Raw genomic sequence first — 16,859 nt, 5'->3', positions numbered from 1 at the left:
AAGTACAACATTCAAAATCCGAAATGGATCAACCAATTCCAGGTGATTTCGGATATTAAGGGCTTAGAGGAGGATGGCTAGGGCAGAAAACAATTAAAATAGACAAGCATGGTTAAATGTGTCGTCTGTTCTTTCACAGAAAGCTCGAGGGAGATACCTATGAAGACTAATTGGATGTGCACACAACAATCACACACCAATGGCAACACAAAGAGCTGTGTCTACTTGATCACTTGTCCCTGTGGTGAACAATACATAGAGATGGCCACACGCCCTGTAAAATTGATAATAAATGAACATCGCAGCACTATACTCTGAAATAAATTGAATACAAAAATGAACACAATTTCCCACGGAGGGACACACTGCAGAGGATATACAATGGACATTGCTAAAAGCATACCCAAACATGAACCAATATGCCCTTTTTAGAAGGGAACAATGGTTATTCCGCCCTTCATCGAACATCATCGGTCTCAATGATGAAATTCCTTGGCAAGAAATATAAATTAGATTGCAGTTAATAAGTGGCACATGTATGTCTACATTACCATCCTCATTCACAGAATAAACAATTATTCAAAGGAAGAGATTTATTTGAATCACTACTTAAAAAACCACGTCATGTCATTAAAATAGGAGTGTTTTTATGTCAATCTGACTGATAAAATTAAGATTGGATGGACTGACATTGTTCGCCCACATGGACTTGACAGATTTGTGCCCCCTTGTTAAAATGTACGCCACGTTTACCCATATATGGAAGAGAAGATTCCTCTGCCAATTAGAAATAAAAAATGGATCTGAATGCCCGACCAGAGCGTTTCTGCTCTAGTGGTTGAAACCAGGCTTCTAAGATACAAACAAAAAGGGGGAGAGAGAGAGTCAGTGGATTCAGTCTCCCATGGTAATCCTTCCATACTGCTCAGTAAAGCAACGGTTACTGCAAAGCTAGTCGCCTGCCTTCCCCTCAACGCTGCTCCGGAGCAGCGTTGAGGGGAAGGCAGGCGACTTGCTTTACTGAGCAGTATGGAAGGATTCCCCCAATACCACGCATAGGCTCATGAGGTTATGAGATTGAGAACAATAAGTTTTCTTCAATGCCAATTGGGTGCAACTGAATTCACCTACATATAAACATTGTTAGGTACATTACACATTGTTGTAAATCTTTTTTAACACTTTTACATCTGCACGTGAGTAAGGTGAGGATATGTGCTTATCCTTGTCCTGAAGAAGGAGCCCCTGCGCTCCGAAATATGTTGACACTTTAATGTGGTTCTTATACCCTAACACGTATACTTACAACTCTACTCTGCACTTTTTTAACAATACCAGCCGAGGACTTAATAAAAATATATTTTTTCCCTACAAGCCAGGTATTTTTTAAATAATTCACCTTCACCTCACCCCACTCACACTTTCCTTTAGAAACACACCCCCTCACATAGTTCACTACTTAGTGCTCCTACGTAGTTGTGAGTCGCAGCACGCCGCATCCCGTAGAGGGGTGCGAAGGCCCCGATGATGAAGCATGACACCAAGGGGCCTGTTGGTGTGTGAGGGGCATTTAAACAACACTGTGTGTTCCCCATCACTTTAGGGACCACCACCACCTTGAGTGGATTCCATTTTGAAACCAGGCTTCAACTGCACAAGACACACCTTCTTCCAATTAACACTGATGGTAGACAGGTTAAATACTTGAGACACAACGCGCTCGGCACTTCCGAGGTTGTCAGCAAGAGTAGGTCTTCCAGTATGCTGATATACAGGAGTTCGCAAGCATAAGTCTATTTTTCGAAAAGAGTGTCTGTGCATTTAACCGCTCTGTCACCAGATCATTACCACGGGTCAACTTACCCTGTATTTTGATAGTTTTACAACATGCTAATAAGTGTGTCACCAGGCAAAACACTTGATGAGTCCTGATTTTACCCTCAGTGGGTAAGTTCCTACACTGATCCACAGAGTGTGTTGGAATTTAATGATACATGTTTAATCTTCCATGAGGTGTTGGTGAATTGCACTTTTTAATTCATGGGGCACATTAGAGAGTGAGCATGAACATGTGAGCATGCTTTGGCGTATTAAGTTGTCCATTTTTTTGATAATAGTGAAACTGATGATGTCATAACTTTGTCTGCACTGCAGGTCTTCTCAAAAGTTGGTTTGCTTATATTGATACATAGAGAAGTATAGGTGGCTGGGAGTAACACAAATTAACTCTTATATCGAAACCCCAGTCACTGCGTAGATTAGGTTTTTATGGTCCTGAAGAAAAGCCCTTGGATTTTTCACATGACTAAATTAGGCTTGAAACATGTCGACCTTCAGCTACCCTGGATAATCACTTCTAGTAGTTAGCACCACATATTTTAACATAGGCAGTAGGACTCGATCATTAAAATATTTCTGTAGACTACCACCTGTCCTATTTATCTCCCACCCTTTCACATATTTGCTTAAAAACCATCAATCTACTATTTTACCCACACTTCATCATATGGCTTATAAAAAGATCTCTGGTAAAGAGCCCCATTGAAGGTGCCCATTGGGCATTGCAGCCCTGGTCCGACGTGGAGCAAAAGCCCAATGATGAAGCATGACACCTATTTAGGTGTGTGAAGGCATTTGTTCCTACGGATTAATGCTCCCTGCAGACTCTGTGGAACTTAACTGACCTAAGCAGACAAATCTGTACTTACTAGGAACTACATATCCCGATGATCATGAGTCTTTACTAGGTACCATAGAATATACTATCTGAAAGACAATTAGTTATAGATTCCTTACTTGTAGAGTCCCCCCAGGCGCCAGACTGGATCTGGAAAAAAAAATCGTCAGTAGTACCCCTGTGCTTCGAAAAGTGTTGTCGGTCGGCTCCGCGTTCATAGTTGGCATCGTGGTCACCAGGATGTTTTTCAAACATTGCTTTTTGATTAAAAAAAAAATCAGAGGCATGGAAGCTGTATAATATAATTTTTTGCCATTAGTTCTTTGGCCTTGGTATCTGCCTGTACAGTCAGAAATCTGGACAAGTACCAATAAGCACTATGAAAATTGCTGGAGAACACGATTGGCCATGTGCCTGAGGAGCAAAATACGATATGAGGCAGTGGACACTGATTGTTTGGAATATTCAGATTCTTGCATTTGTTTGCACATGCCTCGTTTACCCATCATCTATCTGCACAGGGTGTGGCATCTCTGTATTCCTGCCAAAATCATCTTTAAAATGAATCAGACAAGAGGACTTCATTTCTAGTCACCCTTTCTTATAGGAATGACATCATGGCATTCCCCATCATCATTTTGCACAGGTAGTGCCTCTTCTCACTTGACTCCCCTCCTCAGGGCATCCCCAGCAAAGGGCAGACAGACAAGACATAGCATGTTTGGGCCTTGTGCCAGAACATATATATTTCACTGGTTCTCCACCATTTTGTTCACATGGACAGCTGTAGATCTCATAAGATTCATATTATCTGATGATGCCCCCATGGTTTTATACTGTTCACTTTCGTCAACCTCTTTATGGAACCCATTGGGACTCCACCCACAGATAACAGCATCAAGATTTACCATTATGCTGACAAAACACAACTCTGCCTGAAAGTCTCCTCAGCTCCAGGCACCCTTAGCTCAAATCACTACTTTCAACTCATCCAACAGTAGATGTCCCACACCTACAGGAAGCTCAACCCACCCAAGACAGAATTCCTGATATTTGCCTAGAACAACAAGCAAGAAATAGTACAAACCTGATTCAGAGACCTTAACTTTGACTGCTTCGAACCTCAACTTTCACTGAATGCCAAGTTACTTGGATTCATCATAGACGCCAACCTAGTCATGAAGGGAACCCATTGCCCCAAAAAAAATCTTTGCCTGATTATCAGCTCTTTCTTCTAAAGAAAGTGATTGTTTCTTCCAGGAAACAAGTTCAGAACTACAGTTCAGGCTTGTGTACTGTTGCGTAAGGATGGTATTAATCACCTGCTTCTTGGCCACTCAGACATCACCTTGGCACCTCTTGAGAGCATCCAACATACTGCAGTATGTCTCATGCATGACTGTAAGAAATATGATCACATCATCTTGAAGGTATACCATTTGCTCCCCTTGCTAGCCCACACCTTTTTGAAAACCGTTTGAATAATGTATAAAGCCATCTTGATTGGCACCCCTGCCTATCTTGCAGACAAGTTTACAGTCGCTGCTTGCTCTCGGCATGCTCCCTGCCAGGCCACCATCAGACTGTAGAATAATAAGCCTTTTCTATCTGTGTAATCGGAATCTGGAGCAACATCCCAGTGTCCATAAGGACTTCCCCAACGCTGCTCCAATTTAGTAAAAAGCTGATTACACACCTTTTTAAAGAAGACTACATCACAATGCAGTAACAATCAAATAGTCCGCTACCTCTCACTATCACTTCTTGTGACTGTGTGCTTGCCTTTGCTTGGCAAACAACGCTCCACTGGCTTATTGGCTACATTTGCAATAAACTGGTAAATACAAAATAGTTTGAGCTATATCTGTACTCTGCATATATACATAATAAATTAAACTGCTACAGGGGTGTCACATCCTCAGCAACATTACTCAATTCGTGAGTGAAGAGCTTTTTATATTTCTTCCCCATGGATATCCAGCTAAAAGTTTTGGACACACCTTGGATGGTGAAAATCTATTTGGTGATAAAGTGAACCACACTCTGCGGAGATTTCAATAATCGGGACTGGCTTTCTAAATGACTAAAGAGCACCAAGGTTTGTGCAGTAAATGCCCAAATCTGAAAGAGACACGTTAGTGATAGATTCCCTACCTTAGAATATACCCAGGCGTCAGACTGGATCTGAAAAGTTTTGCTTAGCTGTACCCTTGCGCGTCAGTAGGTGGCGTCCTGCAGCTCCGTGTCCGTCACTGGCGTCGTCGCAGCCGAGACGACGTAACGGAGGGTACTTAGGCACCACCCATGCGCACTGACGTCAGTTCTTTCTTTTTCCGCGCCGAAAGCACGGATCCGGATTGAGCACGTACCTCAGTAATTTTTTGACTACTCTTTTGAGACTTTTTGACTCTTACTCTTGTCTCCTGGTGCACCTAGGGATGCCTGGATTTAAGTCTGGTGGGTCGTGCCGCCGTAACATGTCGGTGGCGGACCCCCACGATGTGTGCCTCTACTGCCTGGAGACCCATCATGACTCCCGGGACAGTCGAGCAATGGCCCGAAGGCCTTGCGGGAGCGGTGCCGGAAGTTGCTGGAGTTCCGGCATTCCTCTCACCGCCGCTCCGGGTCCCGGTGCCGTTCCCAAGACCGCTCGCGGGACCGGAGTCGTCGCTCCTCTGGCTCCAAGTCTTCTCCTTCGGATTCCGGTAAGGAACACCATAAAAAGAAGTCTAAGAAGCGTGTTCGCTCTCCGACCTCCCCGCTTTGCTCTCCAGAGGCGGACGAGGGTGACAGGGGCTCCGCCCCTGCGGTTCCTCTGGAGCTGGGGAGCCCCGCGGCCTACCCGCCATGCCCGGGTCCGTCCGCGACTCCCGAACAGATGCAAGAGTTTCTTGCTGCTAAGGACCGCCTTTTTAGGCCTCGGGCTCCCGCCGGCGCGCCTTCTAGGCCTGCGGTCCCGTGTCCAAATCCTGTTGGCCCGGCAGCTCTGCCACCGGCGCCAGCCCCTGCACCACAGGATTCTGAGCCGCTGGCTCCAGCCCCGGCGCCACGAGGTGCAGCGCCGCCGACTCCAGCCCCGGCGCCGCCCTCGGCTCCACCCCCTGCGCCGCACAGGGTGCCATTCATCCCACCCCTGCCCCAGTTTCCATACAATTTTGTTCCGGCCTGGGATCCACCTTGGAATGCGGCTCCGGCTAGGTCCCGGCCGGCGCCGTTCCCGACGCCGTTTGTCCCTTCTCTGGCTCTGCCACCGCAACCGGCTCCCTCTACACCGGACGAAGACTGGGACGGGTCCGAGGACCCCCTTGCCTGGCAGTGTGACTCCGAGCAAGATTGGGTGGACGAACTTGAAGATGCGGGCGAACTTGATGAGTCTTCTGACCCGGGGTTTCCATCTCCTCATCCTACTATGGAGGAGGGTGCTTCCTACACCGTCGGGCTACGGAGGCTCTCACTTTCGACCTCCCTACAGTGGCCCTTAAAACCAACCTCCTTACGGAGGTGCTCCAGTCGGCATCTGCGTCTTCAGAGCCGCTGCTCCCTTTCAATGAGGCCCTCACCGAAGTCCTCTTGGACACTTGGTTGTGACCGGCGCCATTTTTAGTTTGCTGTGCTCCCCTTCTGCCTTACCAGTGCCCCTCGGGTGTTCACGGAGGGGGTAGCGATGATCGCAGCTCATCTGCGCAGGTCAGGGGTGTCAGTCTTCCCCTACCGCGACGACTGTCGGTTGAAGGCGGGCTCGCCCCAGGCAGTCGTCACCCACCTCCAGACTTTGGCCGACCTCTTGCATTTGCTTGGGTTCTCCATCAATGTGCTGAAGTCGCACCTGAGTCCCTCTCAGAAGCTCCCCTTCATCGGAGTGATTCTGGATTTGACGCTGTTTGGGTTTATCCTCCCGAGCAGCGGGTCCAGGATATTCAGGCTATGATTCCGCTCTTTCAGCCTCTATCCCGGGTTTGTCAGGCTGACCCTCCGGCTTCTGGGCCTGATGGCCTCCTACATCCTGCTGGTGACACATGCCAAATGGCATATGCGGACTCTGCAGTGGGACCTGAAGATCCAGTGGGCACAGCATCAAAGCAACCTGTCCGATCACATCCAGATCTCGGAGGGCGATGCATGACAGTTGCAGTGGTGGCTCACGAATCGCGATTGGGTCAGTGGCAGATCCCTCTTCGTTCCCCAACCGGAGCACACAGTGGTGACGGATGCGTCTCTCCTGGGATGGGGAGACCACATGGGAGAGGCGGAGATCAGAGGCCTCTGGTCTCCGGCAGACTCCCGGCTCCATATCAACTTTCTGGTGCTGCAGGCGATCAGGCTTGCACTGAAGGCATTCCTTCCCTCTGTCCCGGGAAGTGTAGTGCAGGTATTCACAGACAACACCACTGCCATGTGGTATTGCAACAAACAGGGCGGGGTGGGGTCGTGGACCCTATGTCAGGAGGCTCTGCGCCTCTGGACATGGCTGGAACATCAAGGCATTAACTTGGTGATTCAACACTTGGCAGGTTCTCTGAACGCCAGGGCGGACAAACTCAGCCGCCAGTGCATGGTGGATCACGAATGGAGTCTGAACTATGACATGCTGCAAGGTCTCTTTCTGCAGTGGGGAGAGCCTTAGTTAGAATCTATTCTCCACCGAAAAGAAAGCGCAATGTCATCAGTTCTGCGCGTTGGAATTTCCAAGGCGGCACTCGCTCGGTGACACTTTTCGTCGCAAGTGGAGCTGTGGTCTATTGTATGCCTTTCCGCCTATACCATTTATGCCCAGAATGCTGAAGATTGTCAGGGAAGACCGGGTACAAGTGATTCTTGTGGCTTCAGACTGGGCTCGTAGGATAAGGTATCCCGAGCTACTCAGTATGCGCATCGATTCCCCAATCCGCCTGCTTGTTCGGGAGGATCTTCTGTCGCATCAGCACGGGACGGTCCTCTACCTAAACTATGCATGGTGATTGAGCGGCGACAGTTGACACTTTTCGATCTTCCTCCCGAAGTCTGTGATGTCATTCTGGCAGCCAGGCGTCCCTCCACCAAAACGGTATACGCCTGCAGGTGGAACAGATTTGTGGCATGGTGCACAGCGAAGGCTATGGAACTCCTTTCTGCTCCTCTTTCTGAGGTTCTTCTATTCCTTCTCTCATTGGCCCAGCAGGGTTCTGCTCTGGGCACTATCAAAGGTTAACTTTCGTCCGTCTCTTCCTTTTTACGGCTTCCAGATCAGCCTTTTCTTTTTAAGTCCCCGGTTGTTAACCGTTTTGTTAAAGGCATTATGCATACGTTTCCACCGTACCCTTCATAATGCCTCAGTGGGACTTAAACCTTGTCTTTACTTTTCTGATGTACGCTCCCTTTGACCCCCTTCATAATTGTCCCTTAAGTCTTCTCGCTCTAAAGACTGATTTTCTGGTTGCTATCACCTCTGCCAGAAGAGTGAGTGAGCTCCAGGCCCTTTCTTCCAAACCTCCTTTCCTATCTGTTAATCCGGACAAGGTGGTTTTGAGTATCCGTCCTTCCTTTCTGCCAAAGGTTGTCACGCCCTTTCACATCGGGCAGAGCATCATTTTGTCCACCTTCTTTCCGCATCCTTCAAGGGGGTCCTCTGTCTGGACCCGAAGCTTGCGCTCTCATTCTATCTGCAGCGTACACAGCAGTTCCGGGTGGATGATTAACTCTTTGTTGGCTACGTGGGCACCAAAAAAGGTCGGGCTGTGCACAAACGGACCATCTCCGGGTGGGTCGTTCTGTGCATCAAAGCATGTTACTCCTTAGCCAAGAAGGAGCCTCCTGTGAGGCTGTTATCCCATTCGACCAGGGAAACTGCAGCCACTACTGCCATGGGGCGCGGCGTTCCCCTGCAGGACATTTGTCAGGGTGCTACGTAGACCTCGCTGCACACGTTTACCAAGCACTACTGCCTTGACAGTCCGGTCCGTAGAGACTGCTTCTTTGGCCGTTCTGTGCTCCGAGACTTTCTGGTGTAATCTTGTTCACAGACCCACCACCGGGGTTGGTATTGCTGGGGTATCTATTCTAAGGTAAGGACTCTATCACTATCGTGTCTCTTTCAGATGCACAAGTTACGTACTTGTGTAACAATATTTCTGTGCATCAAAGCTTGTTACTCCCTCGACAAGAAGGACTCTCCTGTGGGGCTGCGTGCCCATTCGACCAGGGCAACTGCAGCTACTACTGCCTTGGGATCCGGCGTTCCCTTGCAGGACGTTTGTCAGGCAGCTACGTGGGCCTCGCTGCACAAGTTAACCAAGCAGTACTGCCTTGACAGTCAGGCCCGGATTGACGGCTTCTTTGGCTGTTCTGTGCTCCGTGACTTTCTGTTGTAATCTTGTTCGCAGACCCACCTTCAGGGTTGGTATTGCTGAGGTATCTATTCTAGGGTAAGGAATCTATCACTAACGTTACTGCTTGTGTAACGATATATCTGTAAGAGACATTAGTTAGTGATAGATTCCTTACCGCCCCACCCATCCTCCCCGTTCTGCGAACTGATTACTAGGGTTAAGGTCATCCCCTTTTAGGGCTCTACTTTTATGCACCAATGGTCAGTATCTTGCATAGCTCTGCGTATCGGTGCGGAAAGTCGTGTACAGAACTGACGTCAGCACGCATGGGTGGCGCCTATGTACCCTCCGTGACGTCGTCTCGGCGCTGACAACGCCAGTGGTGGACGCGGAGCTGCAGGACGCCACCTACTGACGCGCAGGGATACTGCTAAGCAAAACTTTCCGGATCCAATCTGACGCCTGGGGATATTCTACGGTAAGGAATCTATCACTAACTAATGTCTCTTACAGATATATCGTTACACAAGTAGTAACTTGTGCATTTGGCAGCATAAACACTTTATTTGGCAGCCCAAGTACCTTAACCGTATATTGGGCAGGTGAATAGGGTGACCAACCGTCTGTAAATTTCATGGACTGCCCATTATTTGAGCCGTTGTCCGTAAGGATTTCTTTCATGGACGCCTTTTGTCTGTAATTCTGAACATTGCAATGAGTTTGATTTTGGACACTGCAAATGCTATGAAATGGAGACTGACCAACAAATGTCTGAGTAAACTACATAATGAGGGGTTTGCGACTTTGGCAGACTTTAGACTTCGCAGATGGATATATGCTGACATAGGAATGGGGAAAAACCCAATACTGGGACATATTAATGTAGGTTACTTTATTTTTCATTCTGCGTTTTTCCTTCTGATTTAGGGACAATCCTGAGGCCACGCAGCAGATGAATGACCTGATAATTGGAAAGGTATCTGGAGCATTGAAAGGACACTGGGCCAATCCAGACTTGGTAAGACCTTGTGCATGGTTTACACCTCTAAAGCTGTGATAAGTTTGTCAGAGTGGAAGCAAGAATGTGGCTATTCACTCCCTTGGAGGATCCAGTTGCCTTCAAGGAGGACCATGCATCAAAGTGTTTCTTGAGTAAATGAGTTTAGGTCTGTCTCTCCTGGGACTGACTGTACATCCAGAAACGTGGGAGTTGCTGAATTCATAGTGCCTCAACAATGGATTTCCCACAGATTAATTATTTTAGAATTATTTATCCAAATCAGGTTAGATGTCGGAGTATTTATATAAAATGATTTAGTTCCCTCTCACTGCCTTCCCACCCTGTATCATGAAACTTTTTAGTCTGTTTGTTTTCTCCAGTTAAATGTCTTAACAAGATCTCAATACTGTGCCGGTGACACCAAGGGTTGGGGTATTAATTCAGGTGGCTGTAAGGTGCCAGAGTCATTTAAAGACTAGAGCTTTGCATTCATTTAATTTGATTGCTTGTTATATTGATAAAAGTAACAAAACACATGAACTTTTTGGTAATAAATGCTCAGCCAGATGCACCATACTTTTGAGAGTTTGAAGTGGTGAACCCAAAAACCGAGTTTGAGGAAGTTGTGAGAAATGGACAAAAAGACAGAAACAAAAATCCAAGCGAGAAACCTGGCAAAAGCTGCAGACATTCATTTGGAGCGGCACTTTATTATGGCTGTTGTCTGACTCATTTTGTGGAAGGAAGGTCTTCAGAACAGATCAGTAGTCATTTACCAAGTTTATTGTCCTACATTTCAAAGAGATCTTGTTGAGTTTTAGGGTTGAGCAAATTGAATGAGCAGTACAATGACTGGGCAGAAGGAGGGTTGGTTGCTGTAGGAAGGTGGAGGTGGCAATATCGTAGCACACATGTGTGAGTGTGTCTGGATAAGGCAGTGTCTGTGTTATAATGGCTTGTGGGAGTGCATACGGTCCATATACGAGCTTAACTACTGTGGTGATCAGTTTAAAAAGTGCACATCTGCTATCAGATAGCTAGACAGCTTATCTCTAGTGCAGAGTTAGCTGGGAGTGAGATAACAGTGCAGGTGTTTCAATACTGATGGCTTCTATCAAAAAAACTTATTTTGAAGCACAGCTGGCTTCTAGCAAGACAACTTACTTTTGTAGCCCTGTAGCTAGGCTATTGCTGAAATCTAATCTTAAAATTGCTATAAAATTAATGATTGGAAGAGCGATATTAAACTGGAGGGTAATGGTGGTATTTAATAGCGTACATCTGGCTACCATCATCATGCTGGCTGTGACTGTTTTCAGTCACATGGCTAAGTCAGATAGCTAGCAGAGGTTTTATGTGTGCTTTGTGTGGTACAGAATATCAGGTTGAGCGAGAGGTTGAGTGTCATAAACAAAGTGGAGTTAAAGTATGCAGGATTCAGATGATTTCAGTTTTGGAAGAGTTGAGCATACAAAATGTAGGACACTCTGTTTTAGTGGATAGCCCTTCCAACAGATTTCTTATTTCAACCTTCCTAATTGCCAAAGTGGGTCAATCATTTCTTCCAGTAGCTGTGCCAATCATGGGACACATAGTGGTGCTTAACTTAAACAACTGATTCTCGAGACTTCATCATTGATGATATCAAAGGTATAGTGCATTATATTATGAGCATGAGTGACGTCCGTTCCATTTTTTTCTGTTTCTTACAGATTCTCGATCTATAGTTGCTAAGATTTTGCCTATTTTTTGTTTTTTAAACAAATTAGCGATTTTTTTTAATTAGGTCCCACATCTTTTAGTTTTAAAACTTTACAAAATGTTGTTGACCAATACCGGTGAGTGACCTTAATTTTGAGCCTCTCCTGCTTGGAAAAGACTCATGATGCAACTACATCTAAATATTGTAATTTAAAGGCATCTCAGAGTTGGAGATAAAGGCATTACTGTTAAAGGCTTTAGCTTAAAAAATTGACTAAAATGCAGATCTGAAAGAAACAGGTTAGTATTAGATTCCTTACCTTAGAATATCCTCAGGCGTCAGACTGGATCCAGAAATTTTTGTGTAGCAGTACCCTTGCGCGTCGGTAGGCGTCGTCTGCGGCTCCACGTTCGTGGGCGCCGTGATGACGTCGTCGGAGTACTTACACGCCGCTTCCGCGCGCTGACGTCAGTTCTTCTTTTTTATGCGCCAGCAGCGCAGATCCGGATAAAGTGGTACCTTAGTCACTTTTTGACTAAACTTTTTTACGATCCCTTTTGATCCTTTTCGAGTCTTCGACTCTGAACGGTGCCAGTAGGGATGCCAGGTTTCAAGCCCTGTGAGGGCTGCGATCGACTGATGTCGGTCACCGACCCTCACCGCTGGTGTCTTCATTGTCTCTGCTTCGACCACGATGGCAAGGCCTGCCCCGATTGCCGAGCCCTGACTTGGAAAGCTAGGTGGGAGCGGTCCCGCAAGCGGCTCGAGCTCTGGCAGTCAGCCCACGCCGCGAGAGGTCCCGGTTCGGATGGAGGTCGAGGGACCGGTCACGGGGTCGAAGCCATCATAGCTCCGGGAGTTGACATCACTCTTCAGGCTCGAAGTCGTCAGGTAAGCAGAAGAAGTCGAAGAGACGTCATCGCTCTTCCGACTCCCTCGACGCTCGCGCAACGCGGCCGGGGGTTCAGGTGACACCGCTCACGCGGCTCCGACGAAGTCGCCGGCGTCGCGACGTGCCCCATACCCTCCGGTCCCTGGGCAGCAAGCGACGTCGGAGGAGATCGAGCGCTTCCTCGTTGCCATGAGGTCCCTCTCTCCTCCGACGGGCTCCGCGGCGCCTTCGGGCCCAGCGGACCCGTCTGGTGGCCCTAGCGGGTCGGGTGCTTCGGCCCCGACGCCGGCGGGTGCTTCGGCCCGACGCCGCCGACACCTTCGCCCCGCTGGATCCGGATCCGGGTTGTCGCCGGTTGACCTTACGACCTCACCGGCGCCGGTCCCTAGGGAGTCACCTCCAGCGCCGTCTTCGGGCGACGCCGTCCCCGATGCCTCCCTCGATCCGGTTCCGGCATCTGAAACGGCACCGCTGGGCGCCGCTTTCGACGCCGCTTTCGACGCCGCTTGGAGATTTTTACTTCAATAAACCGGCCCCATCTTTTGACAACCCTGAACTTCAGGACATGGGTGATGAGGAGTATTGGGAGGGGTCTGAGGACCCTCTGACACGTGAGTCAGTCCCAGCAGGACTGGACAGGTGAACTTGGGGATGCCAGTGGTCTGGACACTTCGCCAGACACTTGTTTTGTCTCACCCCCTACCGTGGCTACGGAGAAGGAGCAACCTTCAGTGTGGTGTTGACACGGGCGGCCAAGGCCTGGGCCTTGAGCTCCCTATCGCGGCCGTGAGGACGAACGTCCTCACTGAGGTCCTTAAACCGCAGGCAAGCTCGGCCGAGCCTCTGCTGCCGTTTAATGAGGCCTTGACTGACGTTCTTTTGGGCACTTGGTCCAGGCCCTCTACAGGTGCGCCTGTAGATGGGAACGAGGCCAGACGCCACCGCCCGGCCCCGGGCGACCCTTGTTTACTGTCCACCCATCCCACTTCGAGAGCCTGGTCATCCAGGCCTCCAACTCCCAGACCGCGTTCCCGTCAGCTCCACCTGATCGGGAATCCAAGAGGTATGAGCAATACGGCAAGAAGGTATTCTCCTCCCTCAGTTTGAGACTGCGGTCTTCCAACACCGCATGCCTCTTGGGTTGCTACACCCACTCTCTGTGGGACACGGTCCCGGACATGCTGCCACAATGCCCGGTGGAGGTCAAGGCTAAACTCACCCAAGCCCTTGTGGAGGGTCGAGAAGCAGCACGCTATTCCATCCGGCCTGGGCTGGATACCACCGACTCACTGGGCAGAGCGATGGCGATTCGTTGCCTCGCCTGGTTGAGGTCCGCCAACTTTTCGGCCGATGTCCAGAATACCCTCATGGACATGCCGTTTGATGGTCTTCGCCTGTTTGGCGACAAGGCAGACCATGCGCTTGAGCGCTTTAAGGACTCCAGGGCTACGACCAAGTCCTTGGGCCTCTCGGCCCTGCGCCAGCAATCAGGTGCCTTTCGCTCCTTTCGTGGCCAAGGAAGGGGCACCCCCACACGTGCTGCCAGCCACGCACCGCAGACTAATTACCAACGCGGTGGCCGCCGTGGAAACCGCCGTGGCAGCGGTCGGGGACAACGGAAAGGCCAGTTAACACCTACCCCTGCAGCATCCGCCTCAAAACCCTCCTAGTCCGTGCTTTCAGGCCCATGTGAAGCCAGTGGGGGCAGGGTTCGCCATCACTACTTCCACTGGCGCACTGTCACATCGGACAGGTGGGTGCTGCAAATCGTCCGAAGGGGCTATTCCCTCCCCTTCGAGACGATCCCTCCAGCCATGCCACCGCAATTCCACCGCGTGTCGGGGGATCATTTGCGACTTCTGCAGGAGGAAGTTACGGCCCTCTTGGCCAGAAGTAGGATGTGGTTGCTACTCCCACTACTTTCTGGTACCCAAGAAGGGCAAAAGGGGCCTACGCCCTATCTTGGAACTACGGAACCTCAACGGCTTCCTCCGGAAGGAGAAGTTCAAAATGCTGACACTGGCTCACTTCGTAGCTGCTCTGGACCCAGGAGACTGGATGGTAGCGTTGGACTTGCAGGACGCTTATTTCCACATCCCCGTCCTGCCAGCCCACCGGCGCTATCTGCGGTTCACGGTAGGCCACGAGCACTTTGTTTACCGTGCTCCCCTTCGACCTTACCAGCGCCCCACGGGTGTTCACGAAGGTGATGGCAGTGGTCGCAGCTCATCTGCGCAGGTTAGGGGTTTCAGTCTTCCCCTACCTCAACGACTGGTTGTTGAAGGCGGGCTCGCCCCAGACAGTCGCCAGCCACCTCCAGACGACGGCAGACCTCCTGCACCTGCTGGGGTTCTCCATCAATGTGCCGAAGTCACACCTGTGTCCCTCTCAAAAGCTCCTCTTCATCGGAGTGGTTCTAGACTCTGCGCAGTTTCGGGTTTATCCTCCCGAGCAGCGGGTTCGGGATATTCAGGCTCTGATTCCGATCTTTCAGCCTTTATCCCGAGTCTCGGTCAGGTTGACACTGCGGCTTCTGGGGCTGATGGCCTCCTGCATCCTTCTGGTGCATCACGCCCGATGGCGGATGCGGGCTCTGCAGTGGGACCTGAAGTTTCAGTGGGCCCAGCATCAGGGTAACCTGTCCGACCATGTCCTGATCTCGGAGGGCGCTGCGAGACACCTGCAGTGGTGGCTCACGGACCCCGATTGGGTCAGAGGCAGATCCCTCTCCCTTCCCCAACCGGAGCGCGTAGTTGTGACGGAAGCGTCCCTCCAGGGCTGGGGAGGCCACCTGGGAGAGGCAGAGATCAGAGGCATCTGGTCTCCGGCGGAGTCCCGGCTCCATATAAACCTGTTGGAGCTGCGGGCGATTCGTCTTGCACTGAAGGCATTCCTCCCCTCTGTCCGGGGGAGTGTAGTGCAGGTGTTCACGGACAACACCACTGTCATGTGGTACTGCAACAAACAGGGTGGGGTGGGGTCGTGGACCCTCTGCGCCTCTGGCAGTGGCTGGAACATCAGGGCGTGACCCTGGTGGTTCAACACCTGGCAGGTTCTCTGAATGCCAGGCCGGACGAACTCAGCCTCCGGTGCATGATGGATCACGAATGGCGTCTGAACTCTGACGTGGCGCAAAGTCTCTTTCTGCAGTGGGGAGAGCCTTGGTTAGATCTATTCGCCACCGAAGAGAACGCGCAATGACATCAGTTCTGCGCGTTGGAATTTCCAAGCGGAACTCGCTCGAAGACGCTTTTTGTCGCGAGTGGAGTTGCGGTCTGTTGTACGCCTTTCCGCCTATACCACTTCTGCCCAGAATGCTGAAGAAGATCAAACGCGACCGGGCCCAAGTCATCCTTGTGGCTCCGGACTGGGCACGAAGGTGCTGGTATCCCGAGCTACTCAGTATGTCAGTCGATCCCCCGGTTCGTCTGCTTCTTCAGGAGGACCTTCTGTCGCAGCTGCAGGGGACGGTCCTCCACCCGAACCTGTCCAGTCTCTACCTCCATGCGTGGAGATTGAGCGGCGACAGTTGAGGCCATTTGACTTGCCTCCTGAAGTCTGTAATATCATTCTGGCAGCCAGGCGTCCCTCCACAAAGTCGGTATACGCCTGCAGGTGGAAAAGATTTGTGGAATGGTGCACAGCAAAGGCTGTCGATCCTCTCTCTGCCCCTCTTTCTGAGGTTCTTCTCTTCCTTCTTTCTCTTGCCCAGCAGGGCTCTGCTATGGGCACTATCAAGTCTACCTTTCTGCCCTTTCAGCCTTTCTATGGCTGCCTGATCAGCCATCTTTGTTCAAGTGCCCTATTGTAACTCGTTTTCTGAAAGGCATCATACACACGTTTCCACCTGTTCCATTGGTGATGCCTCAGTGGGACTTGAACCTGGTTCTTACTTATCTGATGTGCGCTCCCTTCGAGTCACTTCACAACTGTCCTATCCGCCTTCTTACTCTGAAGACTGCTTTCCTGGTCGCCATCACCTCTGCCAGGAGGGTGAGTGAGCTCCAGGCTCTTTCCTCCAAACCTCCTTTCTTTTCTGTCCATCCAGACAAGTTTGTGTTGCGGACTAGACCTTCTTTCCTACCCAAGGTTGTCACGGCCTTCCATATCGGGCAGTCTATCACCTTGCCCACCTTCTGTCCGCCTCCGCATCCCTCAAAGGAGGAAGAGCGGCTCCACCATCTGGACCCAAAGCGTGCGCTCTCGTTTTAACTGGATCGCACTCGCCAGTTCCGGGTGGATGACCAACTCTTTGTTGGTTTCGGGGGCGCTAAGAAGGGACG

The 16,859-nt window shown here is 50.1% G+C and overlaps 1 protein-coding gene across 14 annotated transcripts in view; it reads left to right on the top strand.

Annotated features, from left to right (window-relative positions):
- UBR4 (ubiquitin protein ligase E3 component n-recognin 4) overlaps nt 1–16,859 on the top strand; it is a 1,723,360-nt gene that overhangs the window by 1,358,828 nt on the left and 347,673 nt on the right. For all 14 annotated transcript variants that reach the window (XM_086921716.1, XM_086921718.1, XM_086921717.1 and 11 more), the window contains one exon: nt 9,910–10,000. In XM_086921716.1, coding sequence (XP_086777842.1) covers nt 9,910–10,000 — 91 coding nt within the window. The remainder of the gene's footprint in view (nt 1–9,909; nt 10,001–16,859) is intronic.

This window comes from Lissotriton vulgaris, chromosome 5 (assembly GCF_964263255.1).
Source record: "Lissotriton vulgaris chromosome 5, aLisVul1.2, whole genome shotgun sequence".
NCBI classification, from domain to species: domain Eukaryota; kingdom Metazoa; phylum Chordata; class Amphibia; order Caudata; family Salamandridae; genus Lissotriton; species Lissotriton vulgaris.
This window is presented reverse-complemented; position numbering and strand designations above follow the sequence as displayed.